We start from the raw sequence: 25,374 nt of genomic DNA on the forward strand, positions 1-25,374 counted from the left end.
AAAATTTTTTAATTGAACTATAGTTGATTTACAGTGTTAGTTTCAGATGTAGAGCACAGTGATTCAGTTATATATATATTCTTTTTCAGATTCTTTTCCCTTAATAGATTATTACAAAATATTGAGTGTAGTTCCCTGTGCTATACAGTAGGTCCTTGTTGTTTATGTATTTTATATATAGTAGTGTGTATATGTTAATCCCAAACTCCCAATTTATCCCTCCCCATCCTTTCCCCTTTGGTAACCATAAGTTTGTTTTCTATGTCTGTGGGTCTGTTTCTGTTTTGTAAATAAGTTCATTTGTATCATTTTTTTTTTAAGATTCCACATATAAAGGATAACATGTTATTTGTCTTTGTCTGGCTTACTTCACTTTATGATAATCTCTAGGTCTGTCCATGTTGCTGCAAATGGCATTATTTCATTCTTTATTATGGATGTGTAATATTTCATTACATATATATACACACACATACACGTGCGCGCGCACACACACACACACACACCCCATCTTTATCCATTCATCTGTCGATGGACATTGAGGTTGCTTCCATGTCTTGTCTATTGTAAATAGTGCTGCTATGAACACTGAGGTGCATGTATCTTTTCAAATTATAGTTTTCTCCGAATGTATGCCCAGGAGTGGGATTTCTAGATCATATGGTAACTCTATTTTTATTTTTTGTAATGAACCACATACTGTTCTCTGTAGTGGCTGTACCAATTTACATTCCCACCAACATTCCTTTTTCTCCATACCCTCTCTAGCATTTATTATTTGTAGACTTTTTGATGTTGGCCATTCTGACTAGTGTGAGGTGATACCTCATTGCAGTTTTGATTTGTATTTCTCTAGTAATTAGAGATGTTGAGCATTTTTTCATGTGCCTGTTGGCCATCCGTATGTCTTCTTTGGAGAAATGTCTATTTAGATCTTCTGTGCAGTTTTTGGTTGGGTTGTTTGGTTTTTTATGTTGAGCTGTATGAGCTGTTTGGAAATTAACCCCTTGTTGGTCTCATTGTTTGTAAATATTTTTTCCCTTTCTGTAGATTGTCTTTTTGTTTTGTTTATGGTTTCCTTTGCTGTGCAAAGCTTTTACGTTTCATTAGGTCCCATTTGTTTATTTTTGTTTATATTTCCATTACTGTAGGAGATTGATCCAAAAAAGATACTGCTGTGATTTATGTCAAAGAGTGTGCTGCCTATGTTTTCTTTCAGGAGTTTTACAGTATCCAGTCTTAAATTTAGGTTCTTTTACATATAGCCGTCCAGTTTTCCCAGCACCACTTATTGAAGAGACTGTCTTTTTTCTCTATTGTATATTCTTGCCTCCTTTGCAGATTGACTGATTTTTAATCTAAGCTCTGCCGTTTTTTAGCTGTGTAACTGTAGTAAGTTATTTAGCCTTTCTAAGCCAGAATTTTTAAAATGAGGATGAAGAGGATGATTATTGTTATTAAAATACTACTCCTATTCCTCCTACTCCTATTAAAACGAGATAATACACATAAAAATCTGAGTAATTTGTCAGACAAGGGAGTTAGTACTCACAAGATATTAATTATATCATCTTTTATGTTACCACCAGCTTCATTCTTTTATTTTATTGAGGTAAAATTCACATAGCATAAAACTAACCATTTTAAAGTGTACAATTAAGTGTCATTTAGTACATTCACAATGTTGTACAGCCATCACTTCTAGTTATTTCATTACCCCATAAGAAAACCTGGTACCAATTAAGCAGTTTCTCCTTTCACCCTTAACCCAGCTCCTGGCAACCAGTAATCTGCTTTCTGCCTCTGTGAATTTACCTGCTTTCTGCATCTATGAATTTACCTGAATATTTTATGTAAATAGAGTCATAACAATATATGGACTTTTGCATTTGACCTCTTTCACTTAACATGTTTTTGAGGTTTATCTATGTTGTAGCATGTATCAGTACTGCATTCCTTTTCATGGCTAAATAATATTTCATTGTGCAGACATACTCTCTTTTTGTTTGTCCTTTCATCAGTTGATGGACATTTGGGTTGTATATATCTTTTGGCCATTGTGAATAGTTCTGCTCGAAACATTCATGTACAGGTGTTTGTTTGAATACCTTTTTCATTTATTTTTATTATATAACTAACTAGGAGTAGAACTTTTGGGTCATGTAGTAATTCTATGTTTAACTTTTTGAGGAACCATCAAACTGTGTTCCACATTGTCTGCACCATGTATAAGAATTCTGGTTTCCTCACATCCTTGCCAACACTTGTTATTTTGTTTTTTTTGGTTATAGCCATCCTAATGTGTGTGAAGTTATATTTCACTGTGGTTTTGATTTGCATTTTCCTGATGACTAATGATGTTGAACACCTTTTCATGTGCCTGATGGCCATTTGTTTATCTTCTTTGGAGTAAGGGCTATTGAGGTCCTTTGCCCATTTTTAAATTAGGTTGTCTGTCTTTTTCTTGTTGTACAAATTCCTTATATAGTCTAGGTACTAAACCCTCATCAGATACATTTCTGCAAGTATTTTCTCCCACTCTGTAGGTTGTCTTTTCACTTTCTTTTTTTTTTTTGCGGTACACGGGCCTCTCACTGTTGTGGCCTCTCCCGTTGCGGAGCACAGGCTCCAGACGCGTAGGCTCAGCGGCCATGGCTCACGGGCCCAGCCGCTCCGCGGCATGTGGGATCCTCCCGGACTGGGGCATGAACCTGTGTCCCCTGCATCGGCAGGCGGACTCTCAACCACTGCACCACCAGGGAAGCCCTCACTTTCTTGATAGTGTCCTTTGATGCACAAAACTTTAATTTTGATGAAGTCCAGTTTATTTTATATTTTGTTGCTTGTACTTTGGAGTCATATCTAAGAATCCATTGCCAAATCCAGAGTCATGAAGATATACCCCAATTTTCATCTTAAGAGTTTTATAGTTTTACCTCTTACTTTTATGTCTTAGGTTTGATTGTATTGGTTCGATCTTGGATCACTTTTGATAGATTTTGAGTTAATTTTTGTGTATGGTACAAAGTGGGACCACCAACTTCTTTCTATTCTCCTTTATCATGAGTATTACCCATTATTATGAAGCATGAAGCCACTCCAACATGTAACATGAGTTGTTTTCTAAATAGCTTTTTCCCGATGTATTTGACAAGCAGTAGTTTCCTTCTTAATTTTTATTATTGAAGACAGCCTGCATAATGTAAAATGTGTTCCCTAATGAACTGACGCCATTTTATCCTGTGTATAATAGCAAAACTTGAACTATATTAGATATATCTATGGTAGATCTGAGTTTTTTAATTTATAAAATTGGCAGGGGTGAATAGTAAACCTGTTTTTTTCTAGGTTTAAAATTTTACCACTGATTTTGAACATTGAATTTATTATTGAAGTGTAGTCAGTGAGAATATGTAATTGTTACTTTGCATTCTAATTTTGTTTTATTTCATTATTCATAGTCTGTTATATCTTACTGAATGTCATTCCTTGATTAGAAGTTATCTCACTAGTCCTTTTTTCCCTCCTTCATCTACATTGTTGAGAATGATGTAGTTTCCTGGGAGAAAGTGGTGATGTTATGGTAGCTTGACAGTTGCATACTATCCTTTAGCATAAAAAATAAAAATAAAAAAATCTGCCAGTGTAGGATGGGCAGGATGAACACACGTTCTTGAGTTGACTGGCCAAAATTTTAACTATTCATGTTGTCTAGCGATTTGTTTTAAATGGAGGAGGATATAATTTGGTTGTTCCTTTTTGTAGTACTTGATTCTGAAGCTTGAAAGGCCTGCTATAGTCCAGAATATCACGTTTGGAAAATATGAGAAAACTCATGTCTGCAATTTGAAGAAATTTAAAGTCTTTGGTGGAATGAATGAAGAAAACATGACAGAGCTCTTGTCCAGGTGGGTTATGATTATGGGGAGGAAAGAGTTTCTAAACAATCTGCAGTCTTAGTTTAGTCTCTTTGTAGCTAAATCTGCATGGTTTGTTTTTTCTTGCAAAGGAGAAAAGAGTATTTCTACTATTTTATTTCTAGTGCCTTATTTTAATATTGTGCTTTAGTTAGCTTTTTCCCACCAGATACTAATTAATATTGTTACCAAAGCAGAAAGAATAAAATTTGGGGGTATTTTTCTACTTCTTGTTTTTCAGTCTTATTTTTGAATTGTTAATGACTTCACATATACTTCTCAGCTATAATAAAAATCTTTGCTGTAATCCTTGATGTAAAAATATAGAATCTGTCCAGAACATTAAGATTGAGTGCCCTAATCTGGAAGTAATATTCTGGGAGTTTAGTATAAATTGGAAACTAAACAGAGTAAAAGTATGTGACTGCACCTACTGCGGTGCCTGCCTCTTGGAAGGAGCTCAGTAAATTTGAGTTTTGACAACATAGATCACCAGGAATGAATGTTAATTTACTCTCTAGATGATGAAAAATGGGATAGAAGATGGAGTGGACAAATAAAGCCATGCAGTTTTAGGATATATTTGTGACATGGTGTGTCCCTTTAGCACAATATTTTATATAAGTATGTATTACGCCTAGACTACATTTGATTTAAGTCATGAAAGTATGTCAGAATACAAGGCAACCTGACGGTTAGTGACTTTCCCATAAATACTTGAGTCAGCCCAAGTTGTTTAAGTAGAGAAGTGATACGGGTTTATTTTTATGTAGGATAAAGCGGATGCTATTAAACCAACAGAGTAAGGTTGTCTTTGAAAATTTATTCAGCTATAAAAGGAACATTGGCATCTTAGTCAGAATTTAATAACTTAATTCTTTGACAGATTCTAATATTTGGCTCTGTTTAAGTTGTAAGATATGAGTATGAATTGTTTTTAAATTTTCTTCTTACTGCTTGAATATTTTATATTGTATTTAGTTATACATTAGGGACACTAGGTCTTGTCACATTTTCATGTATTGTAGTCACATTCTTTAATTAACACAACATTTTTTCATTAGCTCTCATTTAATTAAGAGAATACAGTATAGTGCAGTTGATGTGAATGTACAAGTTTTGTCCTATATTCTCATGTTCAACTACTTCGTTACATTGTCCCTGTCATATATTCTGAGCATTCATTGACCTTAAAATCAGAGTATGATATTAATCTCTGTTTTAGTGCATTTACTAAATTATGAAATCAGATTTGATAACGTTATTTTTTTTCACAGTGGCTTAAAGAATGATTATAACAAAGAAACATTTACCTTGAAGCATAAAATTGATGAACAGATGTTTCCTTGTCGATTCATTAAAATAGGTAAGGTTTTCAGCATTCTGGAGTAGAAATAAATTCTTTATACCATCAGTCATCAAACTAAACGACAGCCTGTGGGCCAAATCCTGCAGGTTCCCTGTTTTTATTTTAAAATAAAATTTTATGGCAACACTGCCATGCCACTTGTTCACATAGTGTCTTTGTCTGCTTTTGCACTACATGGCAAAGTTGAGTAGTTGCAAGAGACCGCCTAGCCCACAAAGCCCAAAATGTTTACTATTTGGCTGACCCGCTACTCTATAAATCTGTAACTAAGTGACAGTTATTTCAAATGGAACCTTTTCTACTTTCTCATTTGAAAGTTTCTTAGAACCTTTTCTAAATACTTTCTCATTTTATGAGATATATGGATTTGATTGCCTTGATTGTTTTATGGAAGGTTTATCAGTTCTGAAGTTACATCGTTCTAAAACCAAATATTGCCGTATTCCTTAAGGCCATATATTATGGTTATTTTCTATTCTTTTCTTTTATATTTCATTTTTTGTGTGTGTGATAATGTTGGTCAAACTCATAAAACTAATTTCATAACCCATTAATAAGTTTCAAAGTAATGTTTGAAAAATGCTACCTAAGCATTTATTGTGTTTATTTAGCAAGTGTTTTTGGTTAAGGAAGTATATGTAATGCCTCCTCAAAACTAGTGTTTTTAGGATTATTTTGTTTATCTATAAGATGGATTAGTTAGAAGGTAGGAAGGTTGAGGACTTGACTCTTTTAGTTTCCATCTATATTTCATACCTTTGAAAATATTATGTTAAAATTGAGATTAAGGTGAGTCATATCCCTTTAAGAATGATAATAAAGGCCAGAATCCCATGTTTTAATTTGGGAGAAAATTCCTCTTTTGGAAGGACCAGCTCCATAGTCATTGTTTCCCAGTCTATCAAGAGTTGGCCTGTTCATTTCATTGAGTCAAATAGTTCCATTAGACGAAAAGAATATCTGAGATCTATAAAGACTACTTATAGAGGGGAAACTATTTTTAGAATCATTGGGCTGTTTAGTGTGTTACTTTCTTTTATAAATATAGTTTTTGTTATAATTAATTGTAAATAAAAAACCTGTATCCTGTTTACCTATGAGAATTTAGGAACAAGCAGATTTTTAAAATAAATTCTTGATTGTTTCTTCTTTCATGCTAATGAGTAATTCTTTCCTCAGTATGCAGACCACCCATTTCTTATAGATTCTTGCATAGCTTGAACAATTCTATGATCTTACATTCCAAATGTAGAAGCAGTGAAAATATCTTATATTTTCATGTAGTAAATTTAGATTTTATAATTTTGAAGTACTTATTCAACCTCTAATTGCTTAGTCATGCAAAATGAAATGTTCTCTTTTTGGCTTTTTTTTTCATTAGAACTATGAATAAAAGTCTGTTTAAGGATTTTGAATAGTTTCTTCCCTTAAAAAATTTGTAGGACAACCGAGGTCTCTTATGGATCAGTTAGACATTCAGATGCCTGAAAACAAGAAGTTGGACCTCTTTCCAGCCCTTTCTATCAGCCTTCTAGTTGTAGGGCATGATGATGTGTTTTACTTGACCCTGGTGGGTTAGTTTTATGGTATTCAGGCAAAATGTTAACTAGAGCTTTCCAAATAATTGAAGACACTTATTAACTCATTTGATATTTAGGGTATTAATATTTATATAACTTCATATTTCTCACTTTTCTGTTAAAAAATGTTAATAGTGGTCTGCATTGTTTTTGCTTTTCAACCTTTTCCCCACATTCTCTTGATAAGTTTTGTTTTTTTAAAATAAAATAAGGAAAATGTGAAACTTAAAGCCTGTGTTAGGCTTTTTTTAGTTTGATGTTTTTAAACTAGTTTTTTTAGTTTGATGTTTTCTTTAAAAATAATTTCGATAAAACACTTAAGTGATGTGTAGCTTTCTTTCACAGATACTTGTTTACCTGGCTGGGATAAATTGTTGGAATTCTTCTTAAAAGAAAAAATGTGTTTGAATACTTCACATTTATGTTGTATAATGATATGTTTGAAAGATCTTGCTTTATTTAAAAAAAAAAGTTTATTCTTAAACAACACAATTTCTAAATATAGTCAGCCTTCAGTTATTCATAGTAATGGAGAGGAACAGAAGCAAGGCTTAACTCAATGGCGGATAATCTCCAAATCATGCACTGACATCTAAATATGATAATTTGCATTTATAAAGAGTATAGCTTATTCATTAAATTTGGCTTAGACCCAATTTAAGTAAGTTTGTTTACAAATTAACAAGGAAAGTAAGCCTTCATTTTTACTGCATGGCAGGGGTTAGGTTTTTAAGATCTGTTGTGGATAATCCACAGTGCCAGCATAGCTGAACTGACCTTTAAGTGAATTTTACTTTCCTTTCTTAAGTTACCTTTTGTATAAAATGAGTATGATAATACTTTCTCTGTCTAATGATAGGATAGGTAGCTATATTGGACATTTTCTTGAGTTCTTTTGTAGTTTGTGGATGAGTGGTAGTCTTATAAATTTTAATTTAAGATCATATTTATGAAGGAAATATTTTCATTTTGAATGTCTCTTTTTTATATATTTATATTCATAGAGCTCTTGATTACATGCCTTCTTACATGTAGTATTTTAAGTACTATAGAAAAAGTACATGCACAAATATAATTTGAACCATCATGTCATTTCAGCAATCATTATTTAGAACTTCTTATATGTTTTTATTGTTTTTGCGTTTGTAAGTGCTTTCACATGTGGTATCTCATTTGAGCACTATACTGGAAGATAAAAATCTTTCCTTTTTTGGTTAAGGAAAATGAGAGTAGAAGTCAAATGATGTGTCCCAGGGTACATAGCTAGTAAGTGATGGATCAAAGACATAGCATTTGGTATATGCTTTTGGATATGTGCTTGTATTGCTTTAAAGTAGTATAATAGATATTGTTTATGAAGCATCTGCCTAACACGCTGTGAAATAGGTATTATTACAGTCACTTTACAGATGAGGAAACTGAAGTTTAGAGGTAAATTAAATGATTAGGCCAAGACCTTACAGGTAGTAGAATGTAGAGATGATATACAAACTTAAGTCTTTTTACGAATGTTGAGTTCTTTTACTGTGTGATATATGTAAGTTTTGTTTCCTCAGGTAGATTGTAAAATCCTAGGGGATAGCAGCTGTCTTCAGCCTCCTCAGATTTCAGAAGCAACAAGCAAACTGCTTGCCTCACTAGAGACATCGTATATATACTTTTTGAGTTTATTGTTCAGAAATTTATAGGGATTAATCAATGGCTGTGTGAACTTAATGGAGGAAAAGTTACATCTTTATGGTGTCTAACCTCTAACAAATGTACTGAGCATTTCTTTCAATTATGAATATAGGCAATAACTCATAGTATTAGCAATACCTGTGACTTGTCACAGATAGAAGTTATAAATATTTCCCATCACATTACACCATGGCAAATATCATCATAACTTTGAAATTATGATAATTATTAGACCTGCCACTAGATCTTCTTATCTAATGTGTTAATAAAAAAATATATATTTCTATATCATAATTTTGTATCTTCATTATTTTTAAAACTATATTTCAATACAGTTTGCTTACTCTATAATCTTATGTATTTTTCATTTTACATTTAAATCTGAGAGGGATTGAGTCACAGGGTTCACTGAATAGCCAAAGGGGGTTCACCACACAAAAAAGCCAAAGAGCCCATGCTGGAGTGAAATCTTTGATAGGGTTTAGTGTGGAAGTTGAGAGTTGGCCTTAGGAAGAAGCTTGGTTTTGGGTAAGGTTTGTAAGTAAAAAGAAAATTTAGTAAAGAAGGAGAGTTGTTGATTGGGAGGCCAGATTCAAGAGAGCAGGTTAAGGGTTTGGAAGGGAAAACTTCAGTTGGAGATTAGATCAGATGACTGAAAACATAAAGTTGAATGGCATGAGAGTACTGGTTATAGATGACTAGAAAGGTTTATATCTTGATTCATAGCCAAGATAACAGTTATATCAGGAAATAAGAAAGTGATTTGAAGGCAGAAGGAGGTACTGATTCTTGGAAGGATTCTGGAGGAGTCCTGGTTTTTGGTAGAGGGATGACTTGGATTTCTATGAATTTTTTGGATTTTTGCAGCCTGGATGGGTGTGGGAGCTTCAGAGAAGCTTTGGCTGGATGACTACCCTGTCTTCTGGGGGCGGGGGTAGGGGTGGGGCGGCGGGAAGGTGCCCTGATGGTGGCCTTCATGAGAGCATATGGAAAGGTAACATTTTAAAATTATAGCTAGTGGGAACATGCTATAAATATAAAGCACAGGAAGCTCAGCTCAGTGCTCTGTGATGACCTAGATGGGTGGGATGGGGGGCAGGGAGGGAGGTGCAAGAGGGAGGGGATATAGGTATACATACAGTGTATTCATTGTACAGCAGAAACTAACACAACATTGTAAAGCAGTTATACTCCAATAAAAAAATAAATTTAAAAAGGAAGAAAATTAATATAGTAATAAGAGCTAATAATAATAGCTAACATTTATTGAACACTTACCATGTGCCAGTTACTGTGCTAAGTGCTTTGTGTACTTATTAATCTGTAAGTAGAATAGATGCACTCTTTCAGAGTGGTTAATCTTAAATTTTTAAGATCTTCCAGAAGCTGATCTTAAAAGTACTAGCATCTTCTAAGAGCTGTTTAGCTGTCTAGACAGTAGCTTCCCAAGTGATAATACCAAAGCATATTGAATGAACCACATATATGTTTAATTGTGTTGAGATGTTGACCCCCACCAATCATACAGTCGCCAAATCCTGCAGCCTAGTATGCTTGTGTACTAAATATCTTATCATTTTCTATGCATGCCATTTTATGGAAAACGTATGAGAGGTACTGATCCTGATCATGTCCTTGTCTGATTATCCCATTGGAAAAACTGATGGTTGAATTCTTAGGATACAAGCTCTTAGCCTTGGGATGTGTATTAGGAGTTTCTAATCTTTTTTTTTTGAGGTGAGAGCAAAGGCATCTTTCATTAGGGAGCGAAGAAGGTGTGCTTGGAGCTCCAATTCATATTTAGGTTTCTGATATATAATATGGAGTATGTCTAATATGCAGTATTAGTGTTGTTAATGCCATCAAAAATCATTGGTAAAATTTGAAATGGGTGTATATCATTCTGCTCATTCTGTATATATGCCTTCAGTCTGTTAAAAATTAACTATAGTCTTCATTCATCTAATATATGATCTTGTGAGATGACTGCCTACTTAACCTCCCTCCCACAATTGCTTCAAAGGATTTAATAAAAGAACGTTTTACTTTCTTGAATAGATATAGTAGGAAGATTTTTTTTCCTCCTAATTTTATTGAACTTGGACCTGGAACTTGAGAATGGATTTCAGATCACTAACTAATGTTATATGTCTCTGGTCACAGTTATAGACTGTGTTCTTGGGGCCTTGAGTTTCGAATCCTGTTTTATTCTGACTTTTATATTACTTAATGGTTATTGCAGTGATATAGTAGTACACTTTTTAAATGGTACTGCTACATGAAGAAATGAACACCAAAACAGTGATGATAATTCAGTATTCGTTGGTATAAACCTTTTTGAAATTTGTGTTGTTTGCACATATAAACTGAAGGCCATGTTAAACATCCCAGGAGTCCTGCATATATCCTAATGACTGGTTCCTGTTGCTTCTGTCTTGACTCACACAGCTTCCTTTAGAGGACAGAATAGAAAAGCATCTGACTTAGTACATCTTAGCTCTTCACTGAGTCTGATATGCTAGAAAAGAGCAGTGGACTTGGAAATAAGCTGACCTGATATCAGATATTGTGGATATTCTGTTTTGATACTTAATCAAAAATTGGCAAGTGTTAGTTTCTTAAAGGTAGTTGCATTACTCAGCCTGAACCATGTCAATGTTATATTAAAATCCATTGGCCTGTTTTGTACTTTGAATCAGTCTCTCATCCATGCATGGTTTTGTAAAATCATTTATTGGTCATTTAGAAAATATGATTCCCTAAGTTATGCACATCTTTCGGATGTTGGAACATTTCATTATATAATATTTTTTTAAAAATCACAACGTTATTATCACCACCAGTCTCATCAGAAAAGTACTGGGTAGTAGCTAAGTTCACAATGGTGAATACTAATTTCCCAAAATTCTAATTTTTCCTCAAAAGTTTGAATTTTATCCTTGGCAAGAAAACTGTCATTTGTTATCCTTGAAATGACAGGTAAACATCTGTCAAATACCCAAATCTAAATAATCATAGATTGTCAGTTTTTCTTTTAAGGGCTGTTTCAGTGGTTATTTCAGCTCACAACTCAGCTTACACAGGTTCTTTTTCTTGAGACAGCCTTCATGCTTTGGTATGCAGCAAAAGTACTTTATGTGTACTTTCCATTGTATCACACAGAATATTAAAGTGATGTGTACTTAATGATAGGAATTTATTAAAATTTATTCTTACACATCATCAGAGACATTCTTAAATGAATTGTCTTTTTGTTTTTTAACTGCAGGTGTGTGATGGTAAGGAACACAGTTCAATTCATACTGTATTAAGAAATACTGGGACACTTTCATGCTACTTTTTGTGACACTACCAAGATGCCAACAGTTTTATTCAGCATTGCCTTTGCACCATGAGTGCAAATGTCAGTACAGTTTTTTTAAAAAAAGGCTATAAAGCCCTAGTCTTATTATGAAAAATAGTTTTGACCACATGGGACATCCTAAAAGGGTTGTGGGGATCCCCAGGAGCCCATGGATCACAGGTTAAAAACCTCTACTCTGTCCTGTCATTGCTGGTATGAAATGTTATCTTCATCCTATGTTAAATTCCTCTGGATCCTTGAGAGATTTTTGGATACACTCTTCTGCTCCAGTGATTTTACTTCGTTTTCCTTTGCTAATATCAAACTTACAATTACAGTATCTTTTAGTCTGTTTATTTTCTTATTATTTGTATTATTTTAGGTATTTTGTGTTACTGATTTTTTTCAGATCAGCTTGTCTGGTTACATGTCAAGAAAAAAGTTGGATATATACCATTAGGATTATGAGACTACATTAAATTTATAATTAATTTGAGGGGAATTAATATGTTTACAATTGAATTTTCCCATCTAGGAACATATTAAGTAAAATTTTTATGTTTTAAAATTTTATTTTCTTGCATATTTTAAACTTTATTCTAAGATATTTTAAGCTTTTTTTGCTATTACAAAGGAGACTTTTCATTACATTTTCTAGTTGGGTTTTCTAGATACAGGGAAAGTTGATTTTCATGTTTACCTTGCATAAAAGTTTTTCAGTTAAATCTCTTGAATCTTTTAGATAGATAAGCTATACCATCTTCAAGTGATAATATTTTTTCTTAATTTGCAAATTTTTTTCCTGGTTGCATTAGCTAGGATCTCCCACATAGCGTTGAGTAGTACAGATATTGAGCCTCTTTGCCTTGTTCCTGACTTGAGTGTGAATACTTAATGTTTCTCCATTAGTTTTGGTTTTGGATTTTTGGGTTTTTTTGAGGTTTTTGATACTTAAAAAAAAAATCTAGGTAACAAAGTTTTCTTTTGCCTTCTATTCCTTATATATTGAGGTGTTTTTTTTTTAAGTAAATTTTATTCGTTTGCTCTTAGCATCTGTTGAAGTAATCAAATGTGTTTCTCTTTTACTTTGTTAACATAGTGAATTACATTAATGTTGCTCCTGTTGAACAAACCTTCCATTCCTGGAATGAACTCTATTTAGTTACAGTGAAAATCTGGTAGAATCTTTTTTCGGCCTTTTAAAAAAATTTATTATTTTAAAAAATTTTGAATATATACTCATAGCTGAGATTGTCCTTAAAACCTTTCTCTTCCCGTTTTGTTTTCCAGGTTATGCCACTTTGATAAGTAATTGAACTTTCAGTCTCTTTCTGTGCTGTGATACAGTTTAAATTATATAGTATTTGTTTCCTGTGGGTTTGGTAAAATTCACCTGCTAAATCATCTAACCCTGGTCCTGTTTTTTGGGGGATAGATAAATGACCACTTTGAGTTTATCTTCAGTGTTTTTATAATTAAAGCAACCTCATGATGGCATGGATCATATGTTTCTTTTTGCTACTGTTGCCCCAGCACCCAATAGTGCAGTGCTGGGGATATAGAAAGTATTCAGTAAATTTGTTGAATGAATCCTAATAAGTTTGAATAGTGATTTTACTTTGCTAAAGTTTTATTTGAACTATGTTAATTTTTTTTCTTTTTCTTTCTTATTTTTCTCCTCAAAGTTCCACTCTTATCGTGGGGACCCAGCTTTAACTTTAGCATCTGGTATGTTGAACTTAGTGGCATTGATGATCCCGATGTAGTACAACCCTGTCTCAACTGGTATAGTAAGGTAGGACTGTATTTTAAAATCCTGATTTCATGCTTCAAGTGCCTATAATAAAGAGAGAATTGTGTCACTCTCTTCTCTTAATTGAGAATAATTTAAAATATTGAGAATAGTAATAATAGTTATAAAGATTAATCAACGTTTATTAAGCATTTATGTTTTGCCAGGTTCTAAGCTTCTTTATCACTTATTTACTCATTGCCACTCTATGAGATAGGTACAGTTATTATCCATATTTTACGGGTGATGAAGTGAAACACAGGTTAAGTATTTTGCCTAAGACCACACAGTTGTAAAGTGCTCAGGGCAGTATATCAACTCAGTCTGGCACCAGAGTCTGCTATTACATTATTATACCCATCTGTCTCTGAATTTTGTTTTTAACCTATATTAATAGAAACATTTAAACATAGTTTTTAGCGGGGTAGTTTTGGTTCCAGATTGCTTATATTATATATTCCTCCATTGTGTTTGTGTTGAGTAAAATAGGAATATTTACTTTTCCTTTTAACTGAAATTTGAAATAGTTTCTATAAATATTATCTTATTCTTATAAGGAGTATAAAGGTGATATTTAATAATTTTATTCATAGGTCATTTTATACAATAAATGCAGCCTGAAAAATGTGAATTTAAATGATTAAGTAATAGGTCTTTGATTTTTTTGAACACCTTTAATGCTTCACCTTTGTTTCTGATGTATATCTATTTGACTCTTTTGGCTATGTTTTTGTGGGGGGAGGACTATTTCTTGTTAGGGGAATGATAAAGCTTTAGTCTAATCACTATTTCCTGATATCTTTATTTGCAGATAGGGCTGAATTGTCAACTCATAGGCGATTGGGAAGCAATATAGGTTCTTCCTAAGGTTTATTTTATATAGAATTTCAGCCCTTTTCTGGTCAGCTTAATTGAGGAACTTTCTGTTTGATTTATTTTTGGCATTCGGTTATATTCAATTTAAAATAGATGCTGGCTTTTTGTATTTTCTATATGTTTTTTATATATTCTTGGATTACCTGTAATATTGTAAATTCTTTCAAGGTAGAGATGATATTTTTAAACATTAAAAATCACCTTTACAGTGTTATACACATAATAGTGCTTAGTGTATACTTATAATCTTCTAAATTCTATTGGTTCTTCTTAAAAAAATAATGAGTAAGCTTTTTTGATACTTAAAAATTTTTTTCTCTTTAGTCTATGATGTGTACATGTGTCTTCTTTAATATACTCACAAATCTCTTGATATTGTAGGAAGCTGCAAATTTCACCTTTTTTCCCCAACACTGTGGACAGATTATATTTAAGAACTTAAAATTGTTCAATCATTGACTTATCAAGTTCTCTCTACTTATTGTGAACCTCTAGAAATTAAAGTCTTCACCCTCTTTGAATTTCAATCCTTTTTCAAAGCATTATAATTTCGTTTCATAAATCCTCTCCTACTATGTATCTGTATGCAGCCTGATAGAAAATTTAAAATGTGGATGTGATTCATACTCCTAAAGTCAGCATGATAAAAAGGTATTGTTGTTTAATATGGTTCCAGATAGTTAGGATAAATCTTTATTTAGAGGCTAAGCATAAGAAACTATTAATGTGAAGTTAGTTTGGATATAGAATCATTCTTTTGTTATTTGATGAAGGAAAATATTAGTTAACTAGAGTGTTTAAGGAAAAATGTTTTGATCACCTTTTATTAATAAAAAATCAGAGACTATGAAGTAATTAGTGTTTCAAGTCTTGTAAATTTTCCTGCCTATTAAAGAGTAAGGCTTACAAGTAAATTGTATTTTTGCTTGGTTATTATGCACTGCTTCTGTGTCATCAGTTTATTTTATTAATTCTTATTTAGGAAATTGTAGAAATAACATATTCTTGAATTAAATTTTCTTTTAAATTCTTTATATGAGCTTGTTTTTTGGCATTCTTTGGCATCCTTTTGGGGGGGAGATTAAGTAAATTGAATATTTCTTTTGGGATTGTAATTAATTGAGATTTTTACTTTATAGCTGTTTAATCGATGAGGTAGCCTAGGTTTAGAAAAAAAATTATAAAACTTTAAATAGTCTCTTTCTGATGATTTTGAATCATAAAACTTGTTTGTGGATTTGAAATTTATGAACATTTGATAATATTTGTCATTCAAGTAATAACTTATTACTAAGAACCAAGAACAAAGAGCATAAACATTTATGTATATTATTTAATGGTTTCTGTGCATTCAGTACCAGCATTGTTATCTGATTAGTAAAAGCCTTGGAAGTTATCATTTTTACCATCTTAAGTAAGCTTTGATAAATAGTTTTTCTGGTTCTTTTCTTGAAAGTTCAGGCTCTAGAACTAGGCCTGGTTTCATCTTTTAATATCTTTTATCTTCATGAAGTATATGCCTGATATATCGTATACGTTCATCACTTTAATATCTTTCTGCTATATACTTTGTGACCTTTGGTGAGTTATTACAATTGACTAAGCTTCAGTTTTGCCATTTAATAGTGGATATAATAATGATACTAATGAATAGGGTTAGTACAGTGCTTAGTTATGCTTAGTATACTTAGTTAATGCTTAGTAAATGCTCACTTTACGTTAGTAATTATCACTTATTGTTTCCTACAGTAATAACTAACCAGATCTCTTCTTTTCATACCTTCTCTTGTGTTCCAGTAGTACCGTGAACAGGAAGCTATTCGCCTTTGCCTAAAACACTTCAGACAACATAACTATACAGAGGCCTTTGAATCACTGCAAAAGAAAACCAAGATTGCCCTGGAACATCCCATGTTAACAGATCTGCACGATAAATTGGTACTGAAGGGTGATTTTGATGCTTGTGAAGAATTGATTGAAAAAGCTGTAAATGGTATGTCATAAACATGTACACTTAGATTGGTTATTAGGGTGATTTTAAGTATATACAAGAAGCAGGTGTTTTAAAAGAATATAGGTTTATGCCAGTTCTTAGTTTCTTTCTTTCTTTTTTCCCCCCCTCTCTTTACCCTGTAAAGGTGTTAACTCTTTGAATTAAGGACTTATTGTATGTAAGACAGGTCCATAATGTAATAATGAGACTTGAAAAATAAGAAGGTAACATACTTGAACTCACATACCTAAATTTAAGTTGTCATCTTGGAAAACCATGCACTTACAAATGCTAACATTGATTAGTACTGAACCACTTAGAAAAAGTCTTTTAATGTTACCTTCAGTATCAGTGACCTATTCCTTTACATATTTTTGTTGATAGCAGATTGTCATTTTTTTTTAATAGTGTAATTTGAGGGTGAGGAGTGCTTGGATAAGTCAAAAAATTTTATTATTATAGTTAATAATGAATGAGGAGATTTATATTGGAAACATCATCTGTGTGATGTGGATGCTACATAATTGCTGATTTTCTTGGGTAGCCTGTATTCTGGCTCTGAAAGAAATGTGAATATTGGAACATAATATAATCTCCCAAAGTAATTGTTTTGGAGGATGACACCAATTGAATACTTAAGGTCTGGTATGTTTTGTTATTTAAAATAAGGAACTCTGTTGTTTCTGTATAGAGTAGCATCCTTTAAAAAAAACCTACACTTTCATAGTAACAAAGAACAGAGTAGGTGCTGTGGTATAATAAAAAGTAAATATTTGGTCTTTTCTCTTTCCTGGCACACAGCTCCTAAAACCCTTGGGATCTGCAGGGTGATGAGTGTCTTTTGTATGCTGAGATGACTGGTGTCTGGGCGTACACACACACACACACACACACACACACACACACACACACCCCTGTACCTTGCCCTACATCTTTCTTCCATTTGGCTGTTTCAGACTTGTATTCTTTATAATAGACCAGTGATAGTAAGTAAAGGGCTTTCCTGAAATCTGTGGTTACTCTAGCATTATCGAACCTGAGTGGGGGTTGTGGGAACCCCCAATTTATAGCTGGTAGGTCAGAAGTACCAGTGGCTTGGGATTTGCGATTGGCATCTGAAGTGGGAGTAGTTTTGTGGAACTGAGCCCTTTAACTTGTGAGATCTGACACTGACTCCAGGTAGATAGTGTCAGAATTGAATTGATTCTCGGTTGGATACCAAGTTGGAGTCAGAGAATTGGAGAAATAGTTGGTGTAAGGAGAAGACCCACACATTTGGAGTAAGAAGCATTGTGAGTGAAAACAGCTTAATGCTGAATTATGAAACTTGTGGAATGATACAAAGTTGTATAGAAATTCTATTCTTTTTACGGAAAGAAATAAAGAATAATAGACTTTATCAGTGCTCTGTTTTCGTATATTTTAGTCTTATCACTATCATTTATTATTATTAGTTACTCATTTATCAGATATTGGTTGAATATTTTACAGCTAAACAGAACCAGTACTGCCTTCTTTGAGTTTATAAATTTAAAGTTAACTCAAAATGAATTGCTTGCAGCTCCATTGTGTTATAATAACAAACATGCCTCTCAGCCTTGTATATTGTTACTATTTATTTAATTGATGATGATACTTGCAAATAAATGATTACTACGTTTGAAATAGAATATACTTTGGAGTATACCGAAATGGAACATATATAATAATCTCTTACCAAACCATCAAAATGCCACTAATGAAAGTATGTGTGTGTGTGTGTGTGTGTGTGTGTGTGTGTGTGTGTGTATGCCATTTCTGAGAATGAATTCTGTATTTTTTAACTATAGGATGAAGAAGGCACAAGTAATTTTATGGTTTTTTTGTTTTGTTTTAAATCTTTAAGGCATTTAATATTTTGTTAAGGTAAAGTAAACAACAGAACAACCAGCAATTTTGTGTAATTAGTTAGCTAAAAACAGGTTTTTGTCTCTTTAGCAATATACTCATTTACGAGAAGCTGTTAGCATCATGTGCAACTCTGCTACTGCAGAGACTTAACTTATCCTTCTGACTCTAGGAAGAAACCAAGTTTAGGAAAATTGATAGTAACTATTCTTGAGACTTAACAGCCAAGTCATACTTTTTATACCCCTCACTGGCTTGGAACAGTGTTTAGTTAATAAACATTCCTTCCAGGGTTGTTCAGTTTGGTGCTGACTTCACTGATGATGATTTGTTGGACAAATAAGGAAGTAAACACTGCAAAGTTTTTTGGCTTCTGCTCTGTTAAAAACATAGAAGAGAAGGGTAAGAAGTTCCTGCCTGGTAAATAAGAAAGTCTAGGGAATCAGAAGCATCTTTCAAATTTCTTACAGTGAAGGAAACAAAAGCTACTTTTAGTGTATTTGGTATATTAGTATGCTCTTCTCCAAGTATGGTCTATATTTTAAGAAAGTGTTGGGCTGTATTTATTTCTCTAATAGGCTTCCTATTTGCCTAGAAACATCCCTGCATTTACGTTTAATTTCATTAGAGGTGATGCCTGAACCAATCATTGCTACTTCCTCTTTGACAATGCCAGGGAAAAAAGGTAGAATCCAGTGATGATAGGCAAAAGTAATCACCCAGGAACAGAAAATACTTAAAGAAAACCTCCCTTTGCAGTGTTTATCTTATTTGTTAATGAAATAAAAGTTTGCTTTTGTGAGACAAGGGGGAGATAAAGTTTAAAGTTTAATAAAGTAGTCCTAAAGTTTAAACTTGAGGTCTTTATCTCTCTCCCTCCCTTCTTCCCTCTTCCCCTCCTCCTTTCTTTTTTCTCTACTCCACCCCACACTCCTGCCCAGCCCTACCCCACCCTGTATCTCTCCCTTCCCATACCTTGGTTTATGCCATAGTTGTTAATTATATGGTAGGCCTATTTCCCTCTCCTTAGAATTTTTTTGAGATCTCAAATCTTGTTGGAGTTACTTTTGTGGCAAGGTTTTTAACTACAAATTTAGTATTGTTAATAGATATCGGGCTATTTATATTCTGTTTCTTATTGAGGGAATATTGGTAGTTTGTGTCTTTTGAGGAATATGCCCATTTCATCTAAATTGATGAATGTACTGGCATAAAGTTGTTTATATTCCATTATTGTCCTTTATGTCATATCATGTTCTTGATATTGGTAATTTTTGTCTTTCATTTCTTGGTAGTCTGGCTAGAGATCTATCAGTTTTATTTTAAGAAAACAGCTCTTGGTTTCTTTGTTTTATCTTTTCTCTCTATTTCATTGATTTCTGTATCTTTTCCACATACTTTGGTTTTAATTTGCTCTTCTTTTCCTAGTTTCTTAATATGAAAGCTGAAGCCATTAGAGATTCTTCTTTTCTAATGTAAGCATTTGGTGTTAAGAATTTCCCGTAAGCACTGCTTTAGTTGTATCTCACAAATTTTGCTATGTTGTTTTCATTTTCATTTAGTTTAAAATACAGTTGACCCTTAAACAGCGTGGGGATTAGGGGCGCCAGCTCTCCCTCCCCTGTCCTACCGCTTGCACAGTTGAAAATCCACGTGTAACTGATTCCCCCAGAACTTAACTACTAGTAGCCTACTGTTGACTGGAAGCCTTACCGATAACATGAACAGTCAATTAACACGTATTTTATATGTTACATATATATACTGTATTCCGACAATAAAATAAACTAGAGTAAAGAAAATGTTATTAAGAAAATAATAAGGAAGAGAAAACATTTACACTGTGTACTATGTTTATTAATATCGTAAGTTTACATTATCTGTTTACAAGATAAATTGTCAGTACCTGTGTCAGTATTGTCTTAGTGATACAAAACACTGTACGTATTATATGTATTACTAACACTAGACATCAAAGATGAAAGTTAATGTGGAAAAAGAAATTCATATTTGTTTACGGGTCTAACAATTCATGCATTGGTAATGAAGCAGCAGCAATATGATTGCTTTACGGTAGTCTAGTGTAATTGTTACAATTGCTTCACAATAGCTTAGTCTTTATGCTAATGAATGAATTGTTATAAAATTTTTATGGCATACAGTATTAGTCGTATTTATAATACAGTATTGGAAACATTGTTATATTTTCTAAAAACTATTTACCTCTGATGATAGGCTGATAGTTTCTCCAGTTGAGAGAGGGTGGGAGGGGGGCATACTGTACAGTAATGTAATTCTTTGAAAGCAAAGTTATAAAACAGTAGGAAAACCAACACATTATTAATTTTATATTAAATAGCACTCACCTTATGCCTGTATAAATATGGATAGAGTAGTACCTACATATTTTATGCATTCACGACTTACCTCACCTTTTCTTAATTTTCTTGACATTTCTAGGCTGTGTGGTTCATCTGCGAGTTTTTTCAAACTGTTGAAAATCTCCAAAAAATTTTCTAATATATTTATTGGAAAAAACATCCACATACAGGTGGACATGTGCGGTTCCAACCTGTCTTGTTCAAGGGTCAGCTGTACTTAGGCATAATGACACATTTTTCTTTCCAACCCTGATAACTTTTTCCCCCTTGTGTTTAATCTCTGCCAGGATCTTTAGAAAAAGATTGCCATGGCATAATTATAGTGGATAACCCTGTGTAGTTCATGATCCCAGAAGAAATGCTTTTTACATTTCATTGTTAAATATATTTTTGATCTGGGGTTTTGGGAGATTCTGTATCAGATTCCAAGATTCCTAAGAGTTTGTGTCATAAATGGATATTGGATTTTGCCACTTTTTCTCTACCTTTTGTGATATGATTTTCCTACCCTATTAATATATGAAATCATAGTAAATGATTTTCTAATGTTAAACCTCATATATACTTAACTTTGTTATGTATTTTTTTAATTTATTTTGGGTTTAGATTGACTAATGTTTTGTTAGAATTCTTCCAACTATTTTTGTCAGTAAGGTTGACCTTGTAGCTTTTCTTTCTCGTATCTTCCTGTTCAGGTTTAGTATCATATTAGGCTAATTTCACATAATGTGTTGAGGAGTTAACCTTTTCTTCCTATTTTCTGAATAAATGTAAGATGTGAATTATTTCTTTCTTAAATGCTTGGTTGAATTTACCATTGAGCTGTCTGTGCTTGAGATTTGCTTGCAGGAATATTTTTAGCTTACCAATTCAGTTTCTTGAAACTTCGTAGGACTCTTCAGAGTTGTTTGGTTGGTTGATTGAGCTTTAACAAATAACACTTTTCTAGTAGTTTGTTTCAGTTTCATCTAAAATTTCAAGCTTATGGATGTGAAACTGTACCTAATATCCCCTTATTATCTGTTTAATGTTTGTAGAATTTCTTGAGATGTGTCTTTTTTTCATTCCTTATATTGGTTATTTATGAATTCTTTCTCCCTCCCTAATCCATTACTTTCTTTTTTTTTAAAATAAATTTATTTTATTTATTTATTCTTGGCTGTGTTGGGTGTTCGTTGCTGTGAGCGGGGCTACTCTTTGTTGCGGTGCGCGGGCTTCTCATTGCGGTGGCTTCTCTTGTTGCAGAGCACGGGCTCTAGGCATGCGGGCTTCAGTAGTTGTGGCTCGCAGGCTCTAGAGCGCAGGCTCAGTAGTTGTGGCACATGCGCTTAGTTGCTCTGTGGCATGTGAGATCTTCCAGGATCCTGGATCGAACCCGTGCCCCCTGCATTGGCAGGCGGATTCTTAATCGCTGCTCCACCAGGGAAGCAGTGGAGCTCCCCCAATCTATTGCCTTCACCATAAGCTTAGCAAGTTCAGTGATCTTTTGAGGGAACCAACTTCTGGTTTGTTGACTCTTTATGTTAACTTTTATGTCCTTGGCTTATGCTCTTTATTTAATGTTGTCTTCTTTCCCTCTTTGAGATGAATATGCATTTTATAATTTATTGAGATTGATGCTTAGCTTATTAATTTTCAGACTTTATTTCCCCATATATGCATTTAAGGATATAAATTTCCTTCTTCTTTTTCAGTTGTGCTATGAAGTGTTTTCATTTTTGTCCAGTTCAGTAATTTCATTAGGAAATGATATTGCTCTTTTGTGAGTCATAGTTATATAGAAATATAGTTTTTAATTTCCAAATACATAAAGATTTTCTGGCTCTTTTCCTCATTACTGATTTATGGCATAAATGCATAGTGGTCAGAGTACATATTTTGTACTATTCCAATTCTTTGAAATTTGATAAGACTTACCATATGGCCCACTTTATTCAATTTTTATAAACATACTAGGTACACTTGGACAGAAATCCAGTTCTTTAGTTGTTACTGCAGTGTTCTATATATGTCCGGTTGGTCCAGTTTGCTAATCATGTTGCATAAATCTGCTTTACCAGTGTTTTCTGTCTGATTCTCTCAATTACTGAGAAAAATGTGTTAACACTTCTACTATGATTATGGAATTTTCTCTTATAATTCTGTCAGTTTTTGCTTCGTATATTTTGAAGCTGTGTTTCTAGATGAATACAAATTTTAAATTCTTTTATTTTGAATGAAATCTTTTACCTTTAGTGTGTTTTTATCTCTACTAATGTTGTTGCCTTAAGTTATAAATTGTCTTACATTAATATGTCTGCTTTCATTTGGTAAATATTTACATATCTTTTTCCATCTTTTAATTTCAAGCTTTCTGTATCCGTTTTTCAAAGAAGTATTTCTTGTAAATTTAGTTGTTTTTTAAAAACTCTGCCTTCTTTTGATTTGAACATTTATTTCATTTACATGATTGAATTACTGGTAAATATATGGGTTCAAACCTACCATTTTACTTAATATATTTTGTCATGTCCTTTATTTCTTGTTTTTGGTTGTTGTCTCTTACCTTTTTAAACTTTTTAATCTTTTCATTTTTTTATTTGGAAGTAACACACTCTGTATTTTGTTTATGGTGAGTCCATAAATAACCACAAATATACATACTTAACAAAATTTATCAGTACAAGGACTTAGTGGACTTTGAACTCCCATCTACTTACCTTCCAACTCATATGCTATTGTTGTTCTTTATTTTGATACCATATTCAGAGACCCTAGAAGATATTACTGTTCTTGTTTTATACAGTGTCCATTAATTTTACCCAAATATTTACTAATTTTTTTGCTCTTCACTACTATTTGAATCTTTGATTTTATACCTAAGATCATATTCCTTCTGCCTTAAGCACATCCTTTAGAATTTCTTCTAATGCAGATTAATTCTCTCAGTTTTTGTTTGCTTGAAAATCTGTCTCTTTTCTTGAAGGATATTTTCACTGGTATAGAATTCTAGATTGACAATTATCTTCTCCAAATACATTTTCAATTTCATTTCACTGTTAACCAGTTTCCATTGTTGCCAGTTTCAACTATTGCTCTTTTGAATGCAATCTCTCTTTTTGCCTATGGCTGTTTAAATATTTAAATATATTAAACATATCTTTGTTTTAGATTATTTTGTAGTTCTATAAACAGGGCAACTCCAGTGTGGTGACACTGTCAATTAACTATTATGTATTTTTGTTTTCTTTCAGTTAGATGTATATCTTTTATTTTCTCATTTTAATTGCACATTTATGTTGAATTTTTCAACCTTCTCTAAATTCTTTCTCTCTTTTCCATTACTGTATTGTTAGTAGTGTTTTCTTTCCTTCTTATTTTGGTCTTCATTTCTGTTATATATTCATTTTGTTTTTCTTCCTCTTTTCCTTCAACTCTAACATTCATGTTTTATTTATCTTTGTTGTCATACCATATCTCTTCCAACTATTTATATCTCTGTTTTCTAACTGTATCTCTAATTTGTGCTCATCTTTTATAAAGAGAGTTTCTTACTTAACTTTTATATTCATGGAAAAGTATTTGGCCATTTTCATCAATTACATGACTACATTTTTCTGTTGAATCAGATTCTTTTGCCACTTAAAATTTTGTTTCTTTTCATATCTTTATATAAATTCTGAGTTGGTTGTTTTTGAGTTTTATTAATCTTTTAATGAAATGAGTTTTTCCTGTTTTAAGTAGGTTCTTAAGACTGTATTCTAGAACAGCAAGATTTTTCCTTATGGTATTGCTTTTCTCTCGGGACACTTTCTTCTCAGCAGTACTCCTAATGCAAAATCTCTCTTTTTTTTTTTTTTCATCAGACTGCTTCCTGAAAGATGGCTTCTTTGCCTAATTCCTGTTCATTCATGCCTTTGTGCTTTTTTTTGTTTTTTTAATTGGAGTATAGTTGCTTTACAATGTTGTTTTTGTTTCTGCTGTACAGCAAAGTGCATCAGCTATACATATACATATATCCTCTTTTTTGGATTTCCTTCCCATTTAGGTCATGCCTTTGTGCTTTTGTTTATGTTGTATTCCCTTCCCTGATTACTTTTCCTTTTTATCACCATTCACTTAAAACTCATTCTTCAAGTCTAGCTCTTTCAAGCTAGTTTTTAAAAATTATTTTTGCACCTCAGTTGCTCCTCCTTCTCTTAATTCCTATTTGCCTTTGTACCATATTTCTCTTTTTGTGCATAAAAAATTATTAGTTTTTTGCCAAGTATAGTTCCAAATATTACTTCATTATTATAACTGTTCATGTATTCAAAGGCCGATATGCCATCTACTCTAATAAACACTATATATGAATTAATTCAATTCTTGTACCTGCTTTCTAGGTAAGTATGATTGTTATTTCAATTTAATAAATGTCAGTGATTAAGTAATTTGCCTGAGACAGCATAGCTGGTAAGTGGCAGAGCTAAAATTTGAATCTATTCATCTTACCACCATGCTTTACCATCCAAGTAAATATTTACTGGTTCAGTTTCCCCAATATTTATTGTTGTAACGTAAATTGTTATATTTCA

The 25,374-nt window shown here is 32.7% G+C and overlaps 1 protein-coding gene across 1 annotated transcript in view; it reads left to right on the top strand.

Moving 5' to 3' along the window:
* MKLN1 (muskelin 1) overlaps window positions 1–25,374 on the top strand; it is a 177,293-nt gene that overhangs the window by 65,143 nt on the left and 86,776 nt on the right. The window contains exons 3-6 of the mRNA XM_065883535.1: window positions 3,766–3,908; window positions 5,195–5,283; window positions 13,575–13,684; window positions 16,358–16,550. Coding sequence (XP_065739607.1) covers window positions 3,766–3,908; window positions 5,195–5,283; window positions 13,575–13,684; window positions 16,358–16,550 — 535 coding nt within the window. The remainder of the gene's footprint in view (window positions 1–3,765; window positions 3,909–5,194; window positions 5,284–13,574; window positions 13,685–16,357; window positions 16,551–25,374) is intronic.

The sequence above is a fragment of the Phocoena phocoena genome, chromosome 9, assembly GCF_963924675.1.
Source record: "Phocoena phocoena chromosome 9, mPhoPho1.1, whole genome shotgun sequence".
NCBI classification, from domain to species: Eukaryota; Metazoa; Chordata; class Mammalia; order Artiodactyla; family Phocoenidae; genus Phocoena; species Phocoena phocoena.